Source organism: Schistocerca americana, chromosome 3 (assembly GCF_021461395.2).
Source record: "Schistocerca americana isolate TAMUIC-IGC-003095 chromosome 3, iqSchAmer2.1, whole genome shotgun sequence".
Classification (NCBI taxonomy): Eukaryota; Metazoa; Arthropoda; class Insecta; order Orthoptera; family Acrididae; genus Schistocerca; species Schistocerca americana.
Window position 1 is genome coordinate 691,435,176 of NC_060121.1, and position 27,802 is coordinate 691,462,977.

Here is a 27,802-nt window from a genome sequence, read left to right on the forward strand (position 1 = left end):
TACCCTCCATCAGTCCCAACGCCTTCTCCAGAATCACCTAAACCTTTTTGCCGCATGGTGTGACCAGTGGCTCCTGAAAATCAGTCCTTCCAAGACCCAGGCAATCATTGTAGGTCGTACTACTCGCTCCTTCCGGCTCCTGGATTTCACACTTACCGTCTGCACCCGTCCTGTCTACCTTGGTCTGTCCCTCATCTCCACGCCATCCAATCAAAAGCCCACAACCGCCTTCGACTCCTCAAACTCCTCTGTGGCCGGACATGGGGGTTGCAGCTCTCTACCATCCTCCACACCTACAAATCCTTAATCCGTCCCATCCTCTTTTAGCCAGTCCCGCCCCGGATATCTGCCTCCCCCCCCCCCCCCCCCAAAATTCTGTAAGTCCCTCCAGATCCTTGAGCGTCATGCACTTCGCCTCGCCTTCCGTATATGCCTCCCGCTCCCCACGGAGATCCTATAAGACCTCATTCCTTTCCTCCATCTGCTCCTATTCCTCAAACATATCCACATACTCTACACCTCCCGCCGCCTTGATCCCCCTCACCCCCTGGCTGCTCCTCTCCTCTCCCATCCCCGCCCCCTGCCACGTCTTCACTGTTACGTCCCCCCTACCCTCCATCTCTACACCCTTCATCTCCTTTCCCAAGGTGGCTTCCATCAACTCCCCCTCCCAGATGATGCCCTCTCTCCCTCCATTTATCCCTCCTATCAACTCTGATCCTCACCCCACCTCCTTTCCTCAGTCCTTTTCCTGGGCTCCCTCTCGCCCCATTCTATCCTCTTTTTTCCCCACCTACCCTCTCTCTGCCCCCTTCTCTCCCCTGAGTCCTTTTGCATTTCCCTCCTCTGCCTTTTCCCATTCCCTCTCGCATCTGCCCTGCCCCTGCCCCTGCCCCCTTATGAGTCCTCTCCCTCCTTTGGTTCCCCCCTTTCGTTTTTTCCTCTCCTACCTCCTTGTCCCCCCCCCCCCCCCCATCTTCCCACGACTATGGTGCGTCATCTTTGTACCGACATTTTAGTGCAGTGTTTACAGTGAGTGTTCAGTGTTGTGTGTCTTCTCCGAAGTGTTGCGAACGGACATCATACTGTCGCTGGGTGTGATTTTTATATCTCTTGAGAACAGAAACCAGACTGTCTCCATGTTTTTTAGTTGTCTGTCTACTATGTTCCTTGTCTGCTTCCTCTGTATTTTATTAGCTTTGCCAACCCTTTGCTTTATGTTTTAACTTTCCACAAGTTTCCACCGTTTTACAATTTCAGTCACCGTTTTATCGCCAGCTTTTATTGTTTCTTATCTTCTTTCTTACGTTTTAGAGAGTCTATAGGCTGCAGAGCAGCGTAATAAGCTGCTGCCAGCCCGCCCTCTTCGTGGGGAATCGAAATACAATACAGGAAAAAAAAATGTTTGTTTATTGATTGTGGGGTTACCTGAGGTCGCAGGTCTACCGCGATCGTACGACCACATTAGTGATGGTAAAAGACAACATCCGACTGCAATTTCTCACCTTACCTACTAGTGTGCTGTACAGTGCTGTTCACTACATTGCCCCTCGACTACAGACACTGCTGATGAATGACGGCCGATGTGTTGAGCATTTATTACAAGGAACATAGTCCTTGCTAAAAACTAATTGCGTCTTATGCAACTGGCGCTGCAGTTGGTCATTTCGCGCAATTTTTGTTTGTTTCAATAAAGTCCCAGAAGATTGGCAGACAGCACTCATCTGCCCTCTATGCAGGATAGATGACAAAATGGACTGCACAGACTATAGGGGAACATCTGTTAGAAGATCTTGCCGAACTGTATACTGGATAGGATCCAAGCGTTTGCATAAGAAGTGATTAGTGAATGCCAAGGCGGCTTCGTAAAGGGCCGTTGGATTGTGGACATCAATGTACAGTGACAGCTCGACGAGAACATGTAGAAATATGGCGAAGACCTTCATGACCTCTTCACAGATTTTAAGAAGACATCCACCGGGATAGCCTGATGAATTGCCTAACCGAGTTTGCAATACCCAAGAATATTGTTAGTCTATTTGGATTTTGTATCGCTGATTAAAATGGCAAAGCGAAGCTCGAGAACCTGGTTATGGAAGAAGAACTGATACGTATGAGCGACAACGTGGAGGTGGCAGCCAGCAAGAGCGGTCTTCTTGTGAAAGAATCGAAGAGCGAGTATCTACTATGAACAGGACAGATACCCCCTAGAGTCTATGGTAGTCGGCAAGTGATCGTACGACAAAGTTCGTTATTTTAATTATCTAGGGGTAATCTTTACAGTGGACGCATCGCGTGAGGCAGAAATCAAGCCTAGGATCCAAGCCGCAAACCAGTCGTACTTAAGTCTGAGTCTGCTTTTGAAATCGCGCAGACTCTCGCGGAATTTCAGACTCATTGTCTACGAAACACTGACCCATTCCATCGGGTTATAGGGCTGTGAAATTTGGAGTGTCGGCAGAAATCCTTAAATAAACATCCACTTTTCGAGTAGAAGATCTTAAGGAAGATCTGCGGTCCGGTACAAGATGATATCACTGGGGAATAGAGAACCCGTCCTAGCTATGCGCTGGATGATATCTACAAGAGACAGAACATTGTAGTCCTGATAAAAACGAAACGGCTTGTATGAACAGGGCATGTCGCTCAGATGTATGAACACCGATCGCCTCTGAAATCCATTGATTTTCCCTCTCGCGGAAATAGACCACTAGACAGACCAAGGAAATAATGGAGAGATAGAATTCAAAGGTCTTGCTGCAGATTGGCATGAGACTGACTGGCGGGAGAAAGCGAGAAACAGAAACCAGAGCAAGAGGAACCTTGTAACTGCGCTCTGTCCTCTGGACCTGATCTCGTGAAGTAAGTAAGCGCAGCTATCTAATTGTACAATGTAACAGTTTTGTTATATCGAATAAATTATTTTCGAGTACCAAGGATCGTTAACAAATGTATAACTTCTCGCCAAGCTAAAGTTGTACCTAATTAAATGCCTGTATTTATGAATTACATAACATGTGTTACATTTTTTTCTTTTTTTTTCGACGTGATGTGTCTAACACAACCACAAAAGCAATCTGCGCCTGGAAAATCAATCAATTAACTAGCAGATAATTTATCAAAATACGCTGTCTGTACCACGTTTAAAGCAGTTACTAAATTATACAACACTGCATTATCATGTTCTTTACATGTTTTGAAGAAGTGTAGAGTGTTTATTATAGTGCATAGCGAATCTTTTGCCCTCCTTTTCCGTCCCAGAGTGAGTCATCTGTGTGTAAAGTTTCCGCAAGTGTAATAAGTTTCCAACGCAGTAAATGTGTGGGAATATCAAATATGAGTATCTTTCTGCTTTCAAGATGAATTTAGGCAATGTGAGAAAACGTGTGTGTGCCGTATTTCTGAATACTATACTTTTCTGTAGCGTTTAGTTGATTAAAATGAGATTTACGTCGTCTCACTGGAGTGCATTCGCCATCGAGCCAACTGACTTCAGCCAACAGTCGACAGTTACCCGTACCGGTCGGAGTTTTTCACAGTTCACTATGAATGTATGTACTATTTATATGATGGGTACCACCTCTATTTAAAAACTATGCTGACATACTCTGTTTTTAGACGGTATTGGTACTCAATTCGTCAATGACTGACAATATTCAAATGTAAGCGAAAGTATATTAAGTTACCGAAAGTCTGATAGAAAATTAGGAGAACAAATTGTGTGTGTATTGTGCGTATTAAACCGAGGACCTAGAAACGGCGGAGAGGCTTCGTCCCGCCGTAGCCCTCAGTGATTCAAAACCCCACAACAGGCCACAGAAGCCCACCCACCCAAACGCCGCTCCACACGGAACCCAGCGTTATTGTGCGGTTCGGCCGCCAGTGGACACCCCCCAGGAGCGTCTCATGCCTCACGAGTGTAACCCAAATGATTGCGCGGTAGAGTATTTAGGGTCTACGCGTACGTGGAGACAGTGTTCGCGCAGCAATCGCCGACATAGTGTAAAAGAGGTGGAATTCGCCGAGGCAGATGGAAAACCGCCTTAGAAACCATCCACAGGCGGCCTGGCCGGCACACCGAACTTCGACGCTAATCCTCCGGGGGGTTCCATGCCGGGGACCGGCAAGCCTTCCCGCTCGGGAAGCAGCGCGTTAGACAGCGCGGCTAGCTGGGCGGGCAGGAGAACAGATAGGCATATCTCTTTCCACAGCGACTGCTGGTTCACTGAAGTTACCTCAAGTTACCTGAAGTGAGCCCAATCTGTTAGGAAAACCCTTCTAATTTCTCAGTTATTGCTCCGCGCTACACTCCCTGTCACAAGGCGTAGCGACGACCTGTGAGTATTCGTGTTAAGACGCTGAGAGATTCACGGTCTGTATGAAGGGCCAGAGAGCAGTACCATAACAGAATAATATCACATTTCAGTAGCACCATGACAGACAATCTGGCTAGCTGCACGCAAACATAAGATGTTACCTTTCAGTGAAAGATGGCCTCACTATATTGTGAGTATTAGTATCGGAATATATTTTGTACATATGTGCCTATATACTGATGTTATTGCTATGAATAAGTTCTAAATCCTGGAAGCACTTACGTGGACGAGAATGCCGTCATGTCGAACACGGACCCATTACTTTTTGGAGGCTGCTTGCTGGTTTCCACTGCATAGCTGGCTGCTGTTGACAAAAGAATGATTATCACGCAATAATAAATCTGTTTGGATGGTATACGTCTCCTTAGCTTAGTGGAAACCTTTTTGCGTTGTTTGATGACTGCAGCTTACAAATAGTTCTAGCGTTTATCGCATACTTTTTGTTGATTGCCAACATCAGAATACAAGGATATTTTATGAAATTAGTGGGTTCTATCCTCAGTGGAACATTTGAAATAGCATTGCAATAAAAATATTTCTAGTTTTAACATATGTGGTAAACAATTTGTTTTATCATAAATAACCCTGTTCGTTCTCTCGTTTCTGGCAATTACCTGAAACAGAACTACATTACGAGTGAACATCCTTAATCAAATTGCTTGTATTTTGCAACCTGCAATGCTGTTTACCTTTATGAAGAAGCACACAAGTATTAGTAAATGAGTAGGGTGTATGTCCCTTCAGTATCTGATGTAGACCCTAGACAAGCATAGAACCTGCACAGTGCCTGCTGTAGCGCCTGTGTCCCAATGTGGACAGATGAAGACAAACACAGCGTAAGCTATGAAATTTTAAGGATAACTAGAAATTACAACGAATATAGAAGTCGAGGAGTACATCTGAAACGAAAGTGACAGGGCCTTTTCAACAATGTACTGAATCAAAGAAGTGACCATCCAAGACTCAAGCGATTTGTCAGATAACTAAGCAAACTTCAGAGCCACTGTGGATCGATTCAGACATTTAAAGCATATACGCTATATCAAAACACGAACAGGAGGCACGTGAAGACAAACAGTTGTAATTTGTATCACGGCAGATAATCCAAGAGGTGTCAATTTCTGTTTGAACTTAGAACAACACTATCTGCTTGAAACTATCCGGATATCCCTATGTAAAGCGGAATTGAGCACTTGACATCACAAGAGGTGCACCTGCTAGTATAGAAGGAGGAGGGGAGTATTTCGTCTTCAGCAGAGAAAGTAACAGCACAATTGGTCGGCGCAGCGTGGACTACTCATTGTATGTCACCTGAGTAGCAAATCCATCTGGGGCGTTACAACACTCCTAAAGCTGCCGAAGTTGGTAACGTTATTACGAAGAGCAAACACGAAGGAACAGTTACAGCTAAACCATAAACAGGCAGAACGTAGGTAGTGACGTACAAAGAACGTCGAGAATTACACAGGGGGTAGTAAAAATAGCATGAAATCAGGGAAAGGAGTCATTCGTGAGTTCCAGAAAGCTAACAGCAGTCCAGCTACCTAAATCACTATATAGGCTGTTTCCTTAAGAGCGCGCAAAAATTTAACAGGACCTAGAGGATGCTCCTTTGAACAATTTGAGGTAGGGAACCTGGAGTCCGAGAAGCCAGCTTAAGGAAATAACAGGAATAAAAACACATTACTGTGTACTTTTTTATTTACATTAGTTAACAGCAGATCCCTCATTGACGCAATGAATGTACCATTTGTACTGTATCTTACATAATGTGCTGAAACTGAGGGCCATGAACCTCAATGCAAGGGTGACACCGGCGAACAAGATTCTGACGCACCCTGACAAATACCCTGGTGTGTTTCGATTCACATCATAGACAGCTTCAATGCTGGTAACTAATTCCATCTCCGTATCCATTGGGTTCTCATACACAAGTGGCGTTAGATATCCCCATCGGTAATAATGAAGGGGATTAAGGCCGTGGAATATGAACTCCTCTTCCAATCCAGCGACCAGTAAATACTGTACCGGTGCTGCTCCATCATACTGTGCTGTACGTCTCTGAATAGGACTGAGTAATGAATGGATCTGTCGTCATTTCATAGCACGTTCTGTCATGGGACAATGTAAATACAATATAACAGAGCCATCTTATGGACAAATAAAGTAAACAAAACCTGCATCATGACTTCTTCATGATCAAGCTCGTCGTCCTTGTTTCCTTGCAGGAAATAAAGAATGTGCATGTAAATAAACAGCATTGTAAATGTAAACTTGTTCGTGTGTTAGTTGTAAAAACGCTGGAAAACAGTACTGCTAGACAAAGCGGTAGACAAATTACTTCCATATCTGTTTCAACTAGCTTCTCGAAGCCCAGGTTCCCCACCTCAAATTGTTCAGTGGAGCATTCTCCATATTCTGTTACGTTTTTGCTCGCTGTTGCGGAAACACATTGTACATATGGGGCTAAGAAGAATGGGGTACAGCGCACGAGCAGCTCCTCATAAATCGCATATCTCTGTAGACAATGCTAAGCGACGCTTGAGGAGGTGTAAGAAGCGGTGCCCCTAGACGACAGGCGACTGGAAACGAATGATATGGAGTGCATAATCATTCTGTATCCTGTGGCAATCCGGTGGAAGTGTTTGGGTTTAGTGATTCCTTGGAGAGCGTTACCTGCCATCATATGCAGTGCCAAGAGTGAAGTACGGAAGAGTTGGTGTTCGGGTATGCGAGTATTTTGCGTGGTTAATGTGTGGTCTCCTAAAGCGCTAAATGCGGACAGATGTGAACACATTTCACGGCATCCTGTACTCCGTAAAGTAGAGGAACAGTTCGGAGACGACGATCGTTTTTCAGCATGGCAATGCACACTGTCATAAAGCAGCATGTGTGACGCAATGGTTTTTGGACAACAGCATTCACGAAATGGGCTGGCCTGCCCATAATCCTGACCTTATCCAAACGAAATACATTTGGAATGAGTAAGGACGTCGAAATCGCACCACACCACTATAACTAACGTTACTACCTTGTTTGGTTTCGATCCTGTGGAAGAATGGGCTACTATTCCTCCACAAACATTGAGACACTTAACTGAAAGTTTCTCCAGCAGCGTTCAAGCCGCTATATAGACAAAGGATGGACACAGCCAATATTAATGTATACAAGCAGAGGTCGGGAAACTTTTGATCCGCTTGTGTATAATGTGAATCAAAAAGCTTCGCTAACTGAATAATACATTGTGAAGCCATGAGATAGGTAATACAATGTGTAACAGTAATTTGACAAAAACTGAGATGAAGTAGTTCTTTGCAAGCTGTACGTATACATACGTTCATGGGCGATAGTTACCGTAAATTACGTAGCAATAATTTCACCAAGTATCACGGCTTTTTTTTCCATCAGAGAAACCTCACGACAGACCCCCCTCCCCAAAATACCCATAAAATATACGTTATTGTATAACGTTACCAGGAAGAAAACCGAGAAAAGAGAGCTCTGATTTTTAAATGTGTGTTCATCTCCTTTATTTCTATTTACTTGCACGCCTATTTCCGTTACCAATCGAGGTATTTAAAACTCTAATGAGGGAATAAAATTTGATCTCCAGAACTTGAAAGACAAGAAGGATTCCTAATGACGCTGTATTGGATAAAAACAGACGTCCTTCCACTGTCATATCGGTCTCAGAGCTGATAGTGCACTTACTTACGAGCGACACGTGTCGAAGAGGGCGGTAAGACTTGTAGATAAAAGTCGAGCCAGAAAACCTTCGCCGACAGTTTACCGTCTTTCCAAAACGTTCATAATTATGAAAACGTATTTAGTATCCGTACATATTTACATTAATAGTTTAAATAGTCTCACATTTCTGGAGTCCAGTCAGCATGCGTATAATGTTAATACCACGTTTATAAAACCTACATATCAGTGCATTATTCACTTTCTTTCACTCCTATTTGACGTGTCAATGATACGTCACGTGTTTGCAGATCATAGAGTCCTCGTTAAACCGAACACACTAATGAACATAGCCGATGATTCTCTTTGTTTCTGCTCTTTTACTGCAGAACATATTAAGTGGGCTGTCAGGTACCTTTCTTCCTTTGGGTTAAAACATGAGTTATCAAATGATATAACATACTGTTTAAGAAGAGAGGAAAGCAAACCCGAACAGACCATTACGTTGATGTCGACGTCATTGCAGATGGCGGGATGGAATAAGATATAGAAAACAGTAACTGGTAGTTTTCTATACCATTTCAACAAAATGCTTAATATTTCTTATAACATATTGCCTTATAGTTACCGAATTGTTGTTATGTTCCTATTAGAATGACCGCTCGTCGAAGTCTTTCCGTAACGTCCAAAAAGAAGAGCTACGCTACAGTTTACGGGCCTCTCATCCGAAGCAAAGCGTTTCAGTTTTAAATCTGCCGGTACTGTATTCACACAATGTGAACTGTCTTCAGTGATCACTCGTACTTCTCAGGAAAATCTATGTGATGATTGGAAACGTGGCTCGGAACCTCGAGCAAAAGAAATCATATCTGCTCACCAGCTGTGGTGACAGACGATACCAAAATCCTCACATTTTATCAAAAAATTTTTGTACCTTGTGGTTGTCTGGGTATTCCGTCTACAGGAAATGGTCGTTCAAGGCGATAGTCTGCCATACATACACAATTATCCTCCGGTGTGTTCAGGAGCACTTCCTCACAAAGTACAGTTCTATAGCGTCAAGGATTTAGATTGGTCAAAGGAGTTGTACATACGATAATCACTGTGTAATTACGTCTTGTTCTGAAACTGGCTTTGAACTGCCTGTTTTTTTCAGTTACACCAACTTCTATGCTTAAGATTCATGCTCTTCACTACTTATTAGTGTTTCACATGTTACAGTTTTCTCTAGTTAGATTCTCAGATGAACCTATTTCTATGGGAGCAACAATTTCCTAAAGCAGCTGTAAGATACTCGTAGACATCTCATGGCAAACTGTTCCGAGAAGCATGACTCTTCTGACGTTTTAGACGACTGTATGTTTTCTCTTCTATTTTTTTGTGTCCTTTTTTGCCACGGTCTCGGTTCTAAAAGGCTATAAATGGTGTCCTCTTTTTATTTATTGAAGCCCTCTCTTTTCGGTTCAAACTGACACTGATCGAATCCAGTCGAGAACGTTCTAGCATATGTCTTAAAGCAATTTCCACGCAGTCTCTTTACAATTACTGTTTACTTGTTTCCTAAGTTTATTTGTTCCCTGAGCATACGTCCATGTTAAATTTCACTTCACTATCCATATTTAAACCTAATTATTCATTAATTGAATCGAATCGTATCACTGAAATCGTAGTCTAAGGCTAATTTTTTTTTACTTTCTTAAAATACACAACTTTACGTTACTTTTAGATTCAACCCTATTTTTAAGATATTCAAATACCTACACAGTGTCTAATGGTTTTATTCCGGACAGCATATCTTATTTAATAACAGCAACTTCTTGTAAAGTGTGTGATTACTTCTGACATTATCATCTATGTTGTAAACATTTAATATTAGTAATTACAATACTTTACCACATCTTGAGTAATATCAAATGGAGCGCTCCCTGCTATTTTCAGGATTAAACCATCCATTTTACTTATACTGTTCACTGCTGCGTTGTTTCGGCTGTGAAACAGTCAAACCCAGTTACGTCCTTGTCTGTGTCGCATAACCTTAGAAGCAGGGCATGGGTGGCCGCAATTAGAGTGGACAGGCACACGAGCTACGAGAATAGGAGTTACACAGCATAGTACCCACAACTGAAAGGGAGTCCTGAACTATAACAGCGACACTTGGGTGGCGTATAGCAACTTGTTCTAATCAAGAAAGAGAAAAAATTTTAACCGTTGAATTTTCCAGGTAATCGTGGATGACTCAGAAGCCTGTCGTCCTTCACAACTCGCCAACCGCTGGCCTGGTTTCATCCTTTTCTTTCTTGCCCCCCTTGTTCAGTCTATGCCCAGGCATCAACAAAGAACGTCAACACCACTCAAGAGCAGCTATGACCCAAGGGCCATATATCGGGAACAGGAAACGGTATCGTACGTAGACGACGTTAGCCATACGGTATTCCCGGGCTATCCAAGAGTTCATTAGTGACCAGGGAACTTTCTGTTGCCATTAAACCAAAGGAAAACTCTACCTGGAGACGCTACTGCGTAAAGGCTTCTGAGAAGCAAAGAATTTAGAGCCTTCTAAGTCGTCCTGTCATTCTCCCTCAAGATCTGTTTACAGGCAGCACACAATGATTCGAAGAACGGGGTTTCCATATTGCAACAGTATACGTCAAGTGCAGTGTGGCAAATTTTTCTACAACATTTATCCTTAAAAATACTATACCTATTTTGAATATCTGCTGGTTATCTGCCTTTGAGATGATGCTTTTATAATGAAGTATCTTTTTTAGTATAAAGGAAATTAAGCTTCACGATCGCTTACACTGTTTCAGTTTTATAACTAAATTAGGAAAACAATACAAAATCATACGTGATACAAGTAGTTGCCCTCCAACTATGTTCGATTCATGCATTTCGTAAGCCAGGGAACAAGGGAACAGCATCCGTTGCCTTCACCAGCACTTATTTTTTCATTGCACTATTTATTTATTTATTGCCTATTTAGCCTGACCGGACCAGGGCCTTATGAGCCTCTCCTACAGTCGACCAGGAGCAAAACATACTAAATATATTATAAAACTTGCCCAATAATAATAACATTGATAATAGCAATAACTGACAATAATAATAATAATAATAATAATAATAATAATAATAATAATAATAAAGGACATCTAGACTAATATAGATACGCTTAACACGTTTGAATCCGTGTTTAGTACTATCAAAAGAGGAATGGATAAAGAGGAGAAGAGTGAAATGACAGTGACAGCGGCTGTTAGGAAAGAACAAAATATAAAGGGTTGACTCTGACGACAATGAATAGGGAAAAGTTCTAGGGAGGGGGATGATGAGCATGAGCTGCACAGAGTGTAGGAGAGATAGCTTTTGCGAGCGAAGGTGGACCATTATCTGTCTTTTGAACTTCGTAAGAAATTTGATTTCTCTGGTGTTTTGAGGAAAACTGTTGCGAAGTTTGGTTCCTGATACAGAAAATGATTTTAAAAAATATGCCAGTGCAATTTCATAGTACCGAGAGAATTTTACTTGGTAGGGAACGATTGTTTTTGCTGTACTGTGCGGATAGTAGAGTAGGAATTGAAGACAAGTAAGAGGGAGTCCAATGATAGAGAAGACGATAGTGTAAACATAGAGTACGTTAGTCTCTACACTTGTCGGAAGATAGCCAATAAAGGGCAGACAGCCGACAAGACGCCTTATCTGTGTGTTGTCATTCGAACAACAACTTGAAAGTGAAGGCCTTGCAAGAAACCAGCAGAAAGTTGTCGAAAACCAGAACAGAATCACCGCTATTAAGGCCATGATGTTGTTATTCGTAGTTACAATAACTTTGAAATCAACCAATATGAAAACACGGAAAACTGTATCCCAGAAAGCATACACATCTAAGAACATAAGGAATTAATACATTACTCTCACTCTTCACTAAGATGTTATCGCCTCACGGAAGACTATTCTTATGTTGCGTCGCATATCGAAAATATATAACCCTTAGATCTTGAAAAACAAAGGAAAGTGAACACCCGAAGGGAAAAATCAGTTCTAAGATAAGAAATATTATTAGATATCTGCCTCAATTGAACTTCGCTCTGTAATGAGTTTTTATACTGAATGTTTTCTGTTAATCATCGAGGACAAATGAAATAGTGTTTTATGCATTTAAGAAACAATCACAGCATTCAGGGAAGTGCAGATAAATAAGAGATACAGCTGTGCAAACTGCGAGTCAGGAAGTGAAATTGCAGGATTGGAACAAAGGCTCGTGACCTTATGTACCAATATTTAATGTGGACCCAATCAGAAGAGAAATGAAAAATAAGAAGTAAATCATATATTTTACAACTGAAAAGAAAACCTCAAAGGGCAATATTAAAAACGTGATACATGTATCCTTCGATTGTGCAGTAATTTCGTGCCAAAGTAAGATGTAATATACAAACAGGAATGGAGAAGGTATTTCGGGAGACGATGCAGAAACTGATAAGATTATATTAGACGCACAAAAAGTGTGTGTCATGCACTCCGCGGCCTCCGGATTTCTTCTGTCTCGTAAAGCGAAGAAATTAAGTTAGAATTACGTCTCGCACGTATGCATGGATCATAAAACTGCTGCAACAGCTTGGACGTACTACAGTGATACGATTAATGACAGACATGACAATACGTGTGTGTAGTATAGATTCCGTATCCACGAGAGATGAGAAACTACGTAGGAACCGAGACATTTAAAAACTAACGAGTTTCTTTTATGTCTAACTTTCAAATGACCTTCAGTAAAACACACGAAGCTATTTTCCAGACGCGGCTGGTGATACCGGTACTCTGCCTTACCGAGTGTGCTGCTTGAGCAACGGCCCACTCATAGCTTCCACTTACTACAGGCTTTGTTCCTTCCCACTTCGGTGTACAGTTTCAAAGTGTCACACCGAGCAGACACGATGTAAAGAGGACAGAATTAGATCTTAAAGGTGGAGACGATAATAATAACAATACTAATTGCCTGCCTCACAGTTCTTTAGAGTTAGCGCCTCCACCGGTTTGCTGCTTTCTAGTTCCTCGTTCGACCTCATAAGGCTTAGTGAAGCCAGTGGCAGACCTTTGGATCATGATCTGACTGGAAACTCCGCAGCATCGTCGAGAGACGGTAACCAGTAGACCACTGAGGCAACAGACTGGTGGTATGATGTGTCGGAGTAGGGTTACAGGATTAACTTTTTAAGGAACTGCAGATGGTGGAGAATAATATTATTCCACTGATATTGAACAGCATCGAGAGAGACCACGAACAGTAACACAGAGAAAGAAACTGCCCAGGTGCGAGTAGGACATGCTCACTGAGGATGCCATACAATCTTAATAATATATGTAGACATTTCATCCATTCTACGATTTTTGACCGTTATTGACGTTGATACTGGGAGGACATCGATGCCAGGGATAGCAATGTATACAGACATTGCATTCATTCAAAGATTTTTGCCCTTGTTGACGTTGAAACTGGTAAGATATCGGTCCCAGACTTTCGAGAGCCTTTTAATTTCAGTTCTAAAATAGGATAACAAATGACAAAAGGAACATATTTTTAGTGTGATACAATTACAAATAAACAGTTTTCTGACTCTTTTCCTTTACTTGTATTGCGAAGCATTTCTCCTTGCCAAAATTCGTCATTTTACACCAAGGGGAAGTATTCTATAGATTTTAATGAATGAGTTTGTGAGCGTCGAAATATGGGATGTAAACGACAGTATCTTTTCCTTTCGTTGACTTAGAAGCAAACGTTTATTATAACACCGAGAGAGCATAGATCTTAGTAACTGACGTAAATTTCAACCTGATGCGTCCATCAATTCCTGAGGAAGAGGTTCTTAATCGAAGGACGGACAGACGGACACACCGCTAACAAATGACAATTTTTTTTTTCGTGTGCTGTAATTACAAATTAACAATTTTCAGATTTTTTCCCTTGATTGTAAACACTGCTTCTTGCCAAATTTGATGATTCTAGGTCAACGGAAAGTCTACTATAGGTTTCGATGAGTGAATTTGCTAGTATCAAACTACGTGACATACATGGCCTTATCTTTTGGTTGCCTTGACTTAATACACCGCCAAGTGACTATAGACCCTTGTAAGTGGCAAAAATTTCAACTTGATACATCTACTCGTTCCTGATAAAAAGGGAGTTATCAGACAGACGGACAGACAGATAACAAATGACAAAAAGTTTCGCGTGATATAATTACAAATTAACAATTTTCGGATTTTTTTCCCTTTACTTTTACAGTGAAACCTTGCTTCCTGCCAAATTGCGTTATTTTAGACAAAAGTAAGTACACTACAGGTTTTGATGAATGAGTTGCGAGTATCAAATTACGTACATAAATGGCCGTAGCTTTTGACTGTGTTGACTTGATGCTTCTCTTTTTTGTACGTATCCAAGGCACCGTAACCTTAATATGTGATACAAATTTCAACTTGATGCGTCTACTAGGGTTTTGAACAGACGAACAGACAGACTGACAACAAAGTGATCCTGTAAGTTTCCTTTTTCACCAAGTGAGGCATGAAACCGTAAAAAGAGACATGTGCAGATTCATGTATCACACACACAGACACACACGCATAATCTTTACCGCCGTACCTTTCTCCTGTTGCTTAGCGGCTGAGGCTCCCATGGTGCGAGTTGGCGGGGCGGCGGAGGCGCTGCGCTGCTGTTTGTCCTTCCGTCGGCGGCGTCACGGTCCCACTGGCTGCGTCGGCGGCGGCGCGTGCGACGTCCCTCGTCAGGTGTTCGCCGGGTAGCGGGGTCACGTGACCGCTTTCGCCTCTAACCGCTAGTTCCTTCTGCGGAGCGTGATGACCTGCTGTCGGGAAAAACACAGCAGCTGTGAGGCGCCGGGATGAAGGCGCCGGATTCTGCGGTGGCTGCTATCCGCAGGGGACACCCAGCAGTCGGAAACGCGACAGCGCGGAGGAAATTCAGAGCGACAGCTCTTAAGAAACGGGCTCGTCATCGCGCTTCCTATTGAGTGATGAAAATGGCTGCGGCGGTTGCATCAGAAAAAAAGCTACACTCCACCGACCGGTGCAGCTGCGTTAAAAATGCTTCTGTTGGCAGAGCGACGTCTTTATCGTGGCATTCAAATGGTCCAGCAGCACTGCAGAACCACATTTCGGTGGACGTCGATAAATGATACGGCATTATATTATCTAAAGAAAACATGATAAGCTACTCACTGAATCGCTTTTAAGACCAATCAAATATTCGACTCCATGTGAGGGAATAATCTCGAGATTGCGCAAAAACTTCTCTCTTCAATAGTGGCATGACTCTTGCACTTACGGAGATAAGAGAATGTAGCCTGCCACTAGCTAGTCAAAGACACGACACCGAAGTCTCTTGTGATCGTCGGCAAGCTGAGAAGGAGAAGGGAAGAGTTTTGGTCAAATGCAACAACCAGGGAAAAGCTAGTCCATGCAGAAAACAGCCGACATTAGGATTGTACGCGGCAACGTGAGTAATATACAGGGTGTTTGAGGAGGAATGGTAAATACTATCGGAGGTGATAGTATAGACGAATTCCAATAAAATGCCATGTAACATGTGTCCAATTTTTATTGAGTACACAGATTCAACGCATTTTCGATTCGTGTGTTGGTATACCGGTTGCTATGGGTTGCTAAGGGCGCATTTATCGAATGTCAGAAGTAGAATGTTGATGTTTACGTTGTGAGGTTGTGCTTTAGCTTACATTGAACTTTTCGTTGTGACTTGTTGGTCAAGTCTACTGTACTGTAGCGTGAAAACATGCCGCACGTATTTACATACACTGAGTATCCCGACATGGTGTTTGTGTATGGGTTTTGTAATGGAAACGCTGCTGCTGCTTGTAGAGAATATAGCATACGATTTCCTAACCGCAGACTACGAGACTCAAGAGCCTTTACTCGAGTGTTCAATACACTGCGTTTTTCTGATGTAGTGTCCAGCATTCATATATCTGAACGTGTAAATAAACAGACTGTTCATGAAGTAGAAGACATTATTTAGTCGGTAGTACGTTGTCCTTCAACAAGCACATGTATGATATCTGTACATACCGATGTTCCACATACAAGAATATGGCGGACATAACGTATGCACGGGTTCCTTCTATATCATTTACAACTCATTCAACACCTTTGATCAGGAAACGAAGAGAGACGATTGGAATTTCGTCATTGCACACTTGAAAATCGCCAGATAATCCCATTTTTACTCTTCACTGATGGATCCACTTGATGGCGTCAATAACACCCGTAATTCACATCAGTGGTCTCAAAAAAGTCCACATGCCATTATGAACACAAATTTTCAAGAATGCTTTTCTGCAAATGTTTTTGATTTGACAGAGAATCAGTTGACTGGGCCTGTTGTGTTACGGCATCGTCTTACAGGGCCTCATTATCTGCACTTCCTTGAAAATGAGCTTCCAGCATTTCTGGAGGAGATTCCTTTCGCTACAAGAATGCATATGTTCATCCAGCATGATGGGGCAACTGTACATTGTAGTCATCAGGTGACACATCATCGAAACCTAACATTCCCCGGAAGATGGATCGGTGGATATGGGCAATCTTCTTGGCTGCCAAGGTCGCCAGACCTAACCCATTTTGATTTTTGACTCTTTGGATGGGCGAAAGACGAAGTCTACAAGGACAAAAAGTAATCACGACAGCTGATTTGTTTCAAATGGCTCTGAGCACTATGGGACTTAACACCTGAGTTCATCAGTCCCCTAGAACTTAGAACTACTTAAACCTAACTAACCTATGGATATCACACACATCCGTGCTCGAGGCAGGATTCGAACCTGCGACCGTAGCGGTCGCGCAGTTGCAAACTGAAGCGCCTAGAACCGCTCGGCCACACTGGCCGGCGACAGCTGATTTGATCGTTCGGATTATGAGTAGCGCAACCCTTATAAAAGAATCTAAAGATGACCGCAGAAGAGTTACATGTGGTTATCAAGAAAAGTCAGAAGTGCATTGAAGTTGCTGGTGAAATTTTTGAAAATCAAGGGTGAACGTCCTCATTTGCCTTTGCTTTAAGTTTGTTTGGGTTACATACTAACAGCTGTATCTCTGTACTCAATAAAAATCGGACACATGTTATGTGGCATTTTTTATTGCAATTCGTCTATACTACCACCTCCTAAAATATTTACCATTCTTTATGAAACACCTTGTGTTTCTTTTGATGAATAAACCGCCATTTGGCTTTATATTACTGTATTTCTCTTATGTACTATCTAGATTTTGGCTTTTACACCATTATCATGTATAATGTTAAAAGTTCTTCCACCATTAACACATCATATCTGGTAAAGCCAGCACAAAGCAAGTAAACGAGGCTAGTAAACAGGACTAGACTTGTTGGTCCGCTTTGTGATGACTTTACCAGATATGACGTGTTAATGGTGTAAGAACTTTCAGCATTGTACTCGGTAGGGGCTTAAAATCCGAAATATAGAAAGTACAGAAGAAAAATGCAGTAATATACAGTCAAATGGTGGTTTATTCTTTAGAAAAATAGTGCATGACTGTGGTTCAGCACCATCCTTTTTTTTTTTTTTTTTTTGCGTAATGCTTGCATCTATACAATATTTCTAGAAACGGAATGTATAACTTACACGTTATGAGTTCCTCAGTAGCACCAAAAGGTATTTACATGAAAACAGTAGAGTGACTGTGTACGGTGTCAAACAAATAAAGCACCTCACACTGAATTCCTGAAACAATTCCGATTAACTCGATATGTCACACGACAAAGTTATGCGAAAATGTACGAATGTTATTGATAGGCAAAGTGAACCGAATAAACAAACCGACATTTCGTGAATGTAAACCACTAACACTCACACTAGTAATTGCACACAAGTAATTTCCCCGACCCAAGTTACGAGTCGCAGTTCTGAGGGAAAAGAGAATTTTATGATGGCACACCATCTCGTGCAGATGAAATCCTCACCACAGGACACCTAGCGGACACAATGAGGCGCCATTGCCACTGCATAAGCCGCTAGTGGAAGCAGCCCTTGTCTTGCTTCTAACGACTACCCTTCAGGAAGCCTTTCTACAGGAGCACAGCCAGGGATGGCCGATTAACGTCTGAAGAAATCCATCTCAAAACATTGGTGACTCACGTGTAGCCACCTGCATTAAAACTCGCAAGAAAGAAAAAGCTGTTTATCTCAGTATCAGCAGAGGTTATGCTTTGCCCTACGAAAGAAATGACGCCTGCGGTAAACTACAAAAACTCTAATGATTGGAGATATAACAAGCACGAACGCTATGATTCGCGAGAAAGAAAATGTGTGGCCACCAGCTTTGATATAGGTAAATTGCGGGCAGAGTAATTGGCTTCATCTCTTGCAGAAAATCATAGTGTGTTTGAGCAGGGTGACTCACGTCACGCTGAGACGATTTCGAGATTCATTATGTGAACACTTGTTCACAGGCTTGTCTCAACTCGTAAGGAGTTAAATTGCGAAGTCTTCTAGTATGGAGAATCGCACCAAGCACTGACAGTTAATGCTTGCGAGCGATTCGAGGGCAATGTCGTACCTGTTGTTCCAGGCAAATGGAGTGCACCATGCCAGTTAAGCTAGCTAGGGAATAAATAGGAGTCTCAGCTTCACTAAAGATGTAGGAAATGAATTAGACTGGTGTTGAACAGGTGAGAAAATTTTAGAATACTTTCTCAGATTGACAGCTCGCGCAAAGAGCCGCCACTGCCACTGCTGACACAAAGTAATCAGATGCACTCGTCCCACGCCAGCATATGATATTCACTTGACACCCAGAACTGCGATCGTCTCCGTCTCTCCTAATTTTCGTACATTCAACCGTGACCTGTAGTTAAACATGTTAATGATTTTCAGGCTTAATAGAAGTAGACATAGAAGATGTCCAAGCTAACGAAAAGGATTCATCAGCCACTGTAGAGTTATGAATTGTTTTAATTGTGTATTTCCTTTTTATTGCTCTTTACCCACCCACACTCAGTTTTGGGCATTTTCTTTGGGCATTTTAGTGACATGGTCATCAACCATATTACCATTAAAGAACCTTATAATAGTTAGGAATGGCGCTTCACAGTTGTGAACACCCAGTATCAATATTTCACCATCCTGTACGTAATTTTTATAACAGTGCTGTGTCATGAGATCATATTTAGAGTAAAAATAAACCTTAATAACGAAAATCTAATATTTTCATTTTTGCCAACATAGCGTTACACCTGAACCCATACATTAATTTCTGTTAGGGATAACGTTTCCTTTACAGTGAGTGTAGTGGAACTGACATTGAGCTCATTGTCTGATTACATAACTGTCCATACTGCTGCACCCCTCTGAATCTGCATGTGTGAGATGGTATCTTCCTGCGTTCCAGGCCACAGGTTCAACACCAGATTCCTAAAACACCCACATAGCGTCCGTGTGCAACTGTGGTAGGAAGATAGATCAGAACCAGTCCCACATGTGTTAGAACTGTTTCGGCTGGAAATTCTTGAAAGACACAAAAAATTTCATGAAATTTCCAGTGGCATTCTATCTGCTCGTAGAAGCAGCGGTGTTGTCTTATTTCACCACGTTCACCACTGTGGTTTCCATTTCGCGATCTATCGTTCCTTACTTTTCGAATAGTTCTCGTAATCCAAAGCCGTAGACTAGGAACTATAAGTGGCGATCAAAAAGTTTCTGTTTGAGGGCGTTGCTGCAGTGTATAAGCAACGTAGCGCGACTCCGTTGCGGGTATAATAGCACTGACATGCAGTAAAGGGATTAGTGTGGTATTCGTGTATTTCCGATATGCGTGGAAACGTGAACTACGGCGAAGTTATTACTAAATGCATCCAAACAGGACCAACATGCCGTTATTCTTTTCTTGACTGCCGAAGGATAAACACCGGTAGACATCCATCTTAGCGTGAAGAATGTGTACGGGGTAGCATGTCTGTTGAATGTTGAATGTCTATTGGTACATGCCCCCATTTGGCTATCAAGACATTGGTTTTCTTCCGGTTTTCTTAACCATTTTTAGCAAACCACATGATCATTCCTTTGGAAATGTCGAAGATTTCCTCTCCCAGCTATGTCTAATATTGTGCACTGTCTTCTCTAACTGTCGTCTATGGAAACTTAGGCCCTAACACACATCAGATAATTGTGAAGCTCACTCAAGAATGAAGCTGAGAAATTTTTTCCAAGACGTCAGCATCAATAGGTATAGGATAACCTCCATAGAGTGCAACGTGGCATTAGCTGAGAAGAAATGGATGGACGATCAAAGGTTACAGTTCCATCGACTGTGAGACCTTTGCAAAATTAGAGAAAGGTTCCACAAGATGTGTAATGAAATCAGATGCGACCAGAATTTGCATTAATCGATGTATAGAAACAGCAGAATTGTTATGTGTGGATGATAGTATGTGATTCAGATCCCACTCTTCGCGGATACAAGTGGTTACCAGTGCGCCTCACCAGTCCATGTTAGTAAAGACTCTGCCTCATCTTCAAATGGAAGACAATGAATATAAGCATTTCACTATCCCTATTTCACTCACTGGGGGTTTCCCCACACCACATTACGTGAATCCTGAAGTATTTCCTTCAAGAGACCAACGCTTGTTTCCTACCTTGTCAAGCACAAAATGTGCCAATTTTGTCTGAAACTCTAATCTTCATTCTTCTAATTCTTATGATCTGTCCCTGAGCCTAAGTCCACTGGGCACAAATCGAATACTCTAGACGGGTTCTTCTCTACACAAGAATACTAGCATGTTAATCATAAGATGAGAGGCACATCATGTGTTTATTTACAGCTGTGGACATTTGTACGACGACAGAATGGGCATCCCAGAACTCGACGAATGTTTTGTGAATCGACCACCTTTCACCACTTATATAGTAAAGGAAATATCCATTTCGATCTTACTGAGCATCAACTGACAAATAGTTTCTAGCAACGTTTGACTGTTTTTATAGCTGTTTAGCGTTTGGTAAGCAATATTATCTCAAGTATAAGCAACTCAGAAATTAAAGTATATATGAAGTTACAATAAATATGAAACAGCTTTGAAGAAATAACTTTCATGTAGCTTTCTTTCGGACTCTCTAAAATACTGTTGGCTATCTGTGGCTTTATTACATAGCAGTTCCTATATAGACACACAGGAATAAAATAAATTAGCTGATTTATATCAAATGTGCAAGTTGAAAATTTGTGCCCGACCAGGTTTCGAAGAAAGGTCCCCTGGTTACTAAAAAGGTGCGCTGACCACTACGCCATATGGACACAGATGCCAGTACAACTGCACAACCACACTTGCCCCATTGGTATAAATCAATGCCCATTGGCAGCTAATGTTTTTAATTATTTTGTGTCTTGATTCTTCCCGGCTGCAGGATCAAACGTAATTGTGGTAAGATCCTCTGGGACCAAACTGCTGAGGCATACATGCTACATACCCTAACTTAAACTAACTTACGCTAAGGACAACACGCACACCCATGCCCGAGGGAGGACTCGGACCTCCGACGGGGGGAGCCACGCGAACCATGGCAAGACTTTATTTCAGACATGTCTGAAAGAACAGGTGACACACACACACACACACACACACACACACACACACACACAAACACACGCACACACACATGCCGGTGATGGCCAATGGTCCCTTCAGTGCAAATGCATACTAAGCTCTAACTCTTATGGGGAATGTTGAGATTCTAGGAGTAATAAGGCGAATGAATGGGGGCACCACATCAGTACTGGGTAGTGTTCGTCGAGAATCTGGGTCTGACGGAAGGCGTGCTAGGGCAGTCAGTGTGATTGTGGTGACAGCTGTATCCAGACTGTGTGCTGGTCAACACATTTGCCTCTTTGCCTCCTGGCCCGGCACAAATTTTCAACTTGCACCAGTGATACAAATGATATCCAAAAGAACAGACACCACATATATACTTCACATTTAATTTTACGTGTATCATTAAAACACTAATTTCTCACCACACTCTATAGACTTGTCTTTGCTGATATTTTTATGTTTTATGATCTGATATAGAGTGCATACAATTTTATTGCAGCTGTTCCTTATACACAGCACTTTATCTCGAAATACTTACAGTAACAGCATGGGTGACGACAACATGGATAACCGGTAAAAGTAACGAAAAACCTGGCTTTTATGTGACGTGGTGGGCGAATCTTCTGTCAGTTTGAGTACCTACCCCTCTCTGAAATCACCATGGGAGCAGTCAGTCATTTTTAGAGTTTTAAATCATACAAAAAAGGGAAACCTACAGTTTAATATCTCTTGTTGCAATAATTGAAGCAAATAAGTTAGCAGCAATATTAATGTTGCAGTTTTTCTGGTTGCAGGTTTTGAACTCTCCTTGGAATAACATAAAAATAAAATAAGCTAGGTGGGAGGATGACGTGGAAAGTTCGACATTTCGGGCACACGGGCCGCTGGCGGTCAAGGCCACCTGTGAGAGACCGCTGCGCCCCGGCGGTCACCAGTTAACCTCCTACAATAGGCTCCCACTGGCCGTTGCCTTCTCGGCCGACGTTAAATTGTTTCTCTGATTTCAATACACGCAGGACTGCTTCTGCAGCCACAAATCTGAGACCATCGATAGAACATATACAGCATGTTTGTGCTAACTCTGAAGCATGTGAGTTAGCTATGTGTTCCTAAGATAGGAGCTTTCATAGGTGGAAATTTATTTATGTAACAGTGTTTTTTAACAATGAACATGGTTTTTTTAAATTGTGAACTTAACACAAATTGTATTTATACTTCAATTTTTAAGCGTAGATGTCTACCATTGGTCACCGCTGGAGGCGTTGCTTACGCTGATGTGCTCATACCTTACTATATAAACCCAGGCATAAGGTAAATTCTTTGCAGTCTCCTGCCACACCTTGGTAGCCGTGACGCCACCAGCAATTGACCAGTGAGTAGAACATTATATTTACGTAATCCACTCTTATAAGATGGTTGTCATTACTTGTGTCTAAGATATATATTGCAATTTCACCGTATGTTCGCCCTGAAGATGGCCCCTGCCCTGGGCTGAAACCGGTCGGCACTAAATAAATAAAAAAACGCGATTAAGACTGTTTTGTTAATACCAACTTAATTTTATATCAATCGCTGTTACTCCACAACCATGTTGTCCAAACATCTAGGAAATTTGGCAGTTATTAATTTTTTTCTGGCTATAAGAGTTATTGGGATGGATTGTTTTGGGCAAATCGCACATCTCATACCCATTTGAGTAGTTCATCTGTAGGCGAGGGTGTAACTACGATACAATGGACACAATTCTCCTGTTGGTTATTAATATTCATTATTTTTGAAATTTGTGGTAAGGTCTTATGGGACCAAAGTCCTGAAGTCATCGGTCCCTAAGCCTACACACTACTTAACCTAACTTATGCTATGGACAACACACACACCCGTGCCCGAGGGAGGACTCGAACCTCCGACGGGGGGACCGTGTCAGTGCGCCGAAGACCGCGCAGCTACCCCGCGTGGCGTAATGTTCATTATCTATAGCTTCTGACGTTGTCATTTTGAATGTGTGGCTGCGCTGGTAATTTACGGTGTGTGTGTGTGTGTGTGTGTGTGTGTGTGTGTGTGTGTGTGTGTGTTTGGCGGTTGACAAAAGCGTCAGCTGTTTGAACATTTTATTCCCCAGGAGAAATTTATGTTTTGAAAATAACATCTCATTACACGGGGTATCACTATTTGTTGCTTTCTGTATCTCATGTTCAAAATGAGCGAGGTGTTTTTCACAATATCGCTGTTTGCAGAATCCATGGTGACTCCTGCAAAGGGGTCCTCAGAAACCAAAAAGATCATAATACGTGAGCATAATATGTGTTCGATGAATCACCAACACATTGTTGTCAGCGATATGGACCTCAAGTTATATTCTTCTGTCCGATAACCCTCTTCCTTATATCACTTCGTTGCTCCAGCGAATGACAGTAAATTATACTGTGTGACACTACAGATTCTGCTTTTTTGTACAATTCATCATAAGATTCGAATCGTATCTGCCCATTACTCCATTTGTTCCTTCGGACCTTCTCAGTACCCGGCTTTCAGTTTTTATCATCTGTCTCAGAAGTCAGTTTGTATTATTAGTTAAATCCTCAAGGAAATATGTTATACTTCTGTTAAAACTTAGAGGGTGAGAGACCATGATTGACGCATAAACCGTTTCGTTATCGTCTGTGGAGGACATCTTCAAGTATGAAACACTGGCAACTGCAATTCTGTGCTCACGTCAGAACAGTGGCGGATACAAAAGAATCTCAAGGAGGGGCACTAAAGATTTCTTGAGCTACCTTTACTTTTACCGTAATAAAAAATAATCAAGTCACATGCAAAACTTAAGAAAGATGTATTTAAACTGATTATACACATATACAAGACAATGCCATCTTCTGGTGTAAAAATGTTGCAGTTGTGGTTCTCTGCATTAAATGATGAATTCTATGCGCCTGTTCTTCCTGGCAAATTGGTAAATTACTCGTCAATAGGACAATGAATGTCAGGGTGAGTGTTCAGCACAGCTATGCCATTAAGTCGATCTCCTTCAAAAAAATGGTTCAAATGGCTCTGAGCACTATGGGACTCAACTGCTGAGGTCATTAGTCCCCTAGAACTTAGAACTAGTTAAACCTAACTAACCTAAGGACATCACACACATCCATGCCCGAGGCAGGATTCGAACCTGCGACCGTAGCGGTCTCGCGGTTCCAGAGTGCAGCGCCAGAACCGCGCGGCCACTTCGGCCCGCGATCTCCTTCACTATCGACATCAGCCATGTCTTTGTACGCTACAGTGTTGGCAAACTTCTTTCTGCTGTAGCAATAGATTCAGGTAGACAAGCAAATATTTTGTACGGCGTGTGCAAAGTAGGTTAGTCAGATCTTTTCTTGTAGGTATGTTTTAACTATCTATTTGCAAGACAGAAAGGTATAAAATACGATGCCCGCATCTCGTGGTCGTGCGGTAGCGTTCTCGCTTCCCACGCCCGGGTTCCCGGGTTCGATTCCCGGCGGGGTCAGGGATTTTCTCTGCCTCGTGATGGCTGGGTGTTGTGTGCTGTCCTTAGGTTAGTTAGTTTTAAGTAGTTCTAAGTTCTAGGGGACTTATGACCACAGCAGTTGAGTCCCATAGTGCTCAGAGCCATTTGAACCATTTTTGATAAAATACGATGACGCGGAGGCGCGAGCTTCATAGGAAAGTACAACTGCTCGATAACTCCATTAAGTCTAGTCGACTGCCGAAAGAAACGAACGAATAGCGTGCGGGCTAACTGGCGGGAGCGGCGCGGGTAGCAATGTGGGCGTCCCCGCCAGGGTGTGGAGGAGAGGAGGGGAGGGAGGGGCGCGCCGTATCAACAAATTGCACCAGAATATGTCCCCCTAAATGATGACGAAACGTCCATGAACAGTTTTATGCATTGACCCTTCAGCCCGGAAGTTTTAACAGAAGTTCATTAGATCATTGTATTTTGTACTTACAGGTTATATAGTCCTTCTTATCAACAAATTCAAGCCCTGGTTAACTTAAACAGATAAACAGACATCTATGAAACCGCACATACAATGTTTTCTTATTCGTTGCTAGAACAGTTCTATGATTTTCTCTAGGTGCCGGAAAACCACGGCTTTGCGCATGCCACCGGTATTGCCGCGCGGGGCAGCAGCGCGGTCAAAAGCGCGTTGCCACTGTCCGCGTGGCTCCCTCGCTCGGAGGTTCGAGTCCTCCCTCGGGCATGGGTGTGTGTGTGTGTGTGTTGTCCTTAGCGTGAGTTAGATTAAGTAGTGTGTAAGCCTAGGAACTGATGACCTCAGCAGTTTGGTCCCATAGGAACTTACCACAAATTTCCCACCGGTATTTTGATGACGTACTTACACGTTACTTTCTCTTAACAAGCAAGTCTATATTGTCAAAGAAAATTTGCGAGCTGTCCTTTATAACGACTAACTGAATGTGTTACGTTCCGAAGTCCATAAAATATTATTTACAGGTCTCAGTGAAATACTTGTTAACAGACTTATATCTGACAGAAGTAACATTCAATACATGTCCCAGACAATACGTTATTTTTTCCTGCTTGTGCTGCTCTATTCTCGTGAAAGTTTAATTTTTGATTGTAAACAATCGAACTGGATTAACTTTAAATTACAATGTTCGACCATTCTGAAAGACTACATGAAATGTCTTAAGGTATGTTAGCGTGCACTTGGAGAGCTCTTGACTACACTGTTCTGTTTCCTTAATTGTGACTTGAAGATCAAATTAATTCACTTTGCACAATGTTGAGGGCATTCAAAGCGGTGTTAAATCACAGAATAACTGTATGGGATCGAAGTACATGTCTTTACTTAGCTCGAAGTAGATTGCAAACAAACACAGACCTGAACAATCTGGAATAACTCTATGTATTGTATTAACAAATCGAAACACTTGGTTAACCTTGTTTCTCTCACTTTATTAGTACTCTGTGATCTACGTTTCCCTTTTATAAACCCAGAAACGTAAGTCGTACAGCAATAAGGAAATTTATAAAACAGGTATTTAGTTAGAAATGTTCAAACGTGTGTGAAATCTTATGGGACTTAACTGCTAAGGTCATCAATCCCTAACCTTACACACTACTTAACCCAAATTATCCTAAGGACAAACACACACACCCATGCCCGAGGGAGGACGCGAACCTCCGCCGGGACCAGCCGCACAGTCCATGACTGCAGCGCCTCAGACCGCTTGGCTAATCCCGTGCGGCTTCGTTTCGTTATTACAACGTACAATGTTTCAGCAAGATTTCACACTTAAATCGATTACAATAATAAAATAAATATCTGTATAGCACACTGAGTTTTGAAAGTCACAACTCTAAACCCAGTCTACAAATGTCACCTAACGACACTGTCATAAGCAGTGTTTTCTTTCATGAATTAAACCTAAGTCTTTCCGTCAGCAAACTAGAATGACAGACAAGTCCCGATGTACGGATCATACAGATACAGATTAATGATGATGAAAGATGAAACCACGTGCAGTCTACTGGGAATACCCTAAACTTGTTTACTCTGACGGAAACCTCGCTATTCTGAAAATTCAGTGATCTCAGCCACACGAGTAGCGGTCAGCGGTCTAGTCGGTATTTCGAAATCAGTAAACCCGTAATGAAAGTGGTCACACACACGCACACATCTATCTCCGCTACCAAGTCGACGATTCTGTGATGCGTCAGACTGTGTGCTAGCGAAGTACCTCACCTTTTAATGAAGTTGAGAGATACATTTCTTTTCTCTCGAGTTCGATAGTTTCTCCTTACTACATATCTCATTTAATAAGCTATACTCTTCTCGTCAGAACTGTTTATCGTCCCGTAAAAGGTTGCACTCAATATGTATATCATCAGAAATGTTTCCAACATTAAAATTTATTTTCGGTAAAAACAAATCTCATCTATTTCAAAAATGCTTTTCTAACTGTTTTTTTGTATAAACGCAAACATGTTTCAAACACCTGCGTGCCATCGTCAGAGCGTACTTTTCATTTAGATCTTAATGTATTCTGCATTGTTAAGTTTAGCAGGATCCTCTTTATGCTATTGTACACTGGTAGCTTTTCATGGTTAGTTCCGAAATATTCG

General features: G+C 42.1%; 1 protein-coding gene across 4 annotated transcripts in view; it reads right to left on the minus strand.

Moving 5' to 3' along the window:
- LOC124605597 (proton-coupled amino acid transporter-like protein CG1139) overlaps window positions 1-27,802 on the minus strand; it is a 211,792-nt gene that overhangs the window by 62,321 nt on the left and 121,669 nt on the right. The window contains exons 2-3 of one of the 4 annotated variants that reach the window (XM_047137389.1): window positions 14,704-14,926; window positions 4,599-4,677 (exon numbers count right to left, since the gene is read on the minus strand). In XM_047137389.1, coding sequence (XP_046993345.1) covers window positions 4,599-4,677; window positions 14,704-14,737 — 113 coding nt within the window. In that variant the 5' untranslated portion in view covers window positions 14,738-14,926. Of the gene's footprint in view, window positions 1-4,598; window positions 4,681-14,703; window positions 14,987-27,802 lie in introns of those variants that run through there. The other 3 variants (XM_047137385.1, XM_047137388.1, XM_047137386.1) reach the window with 3 other exon arrangements.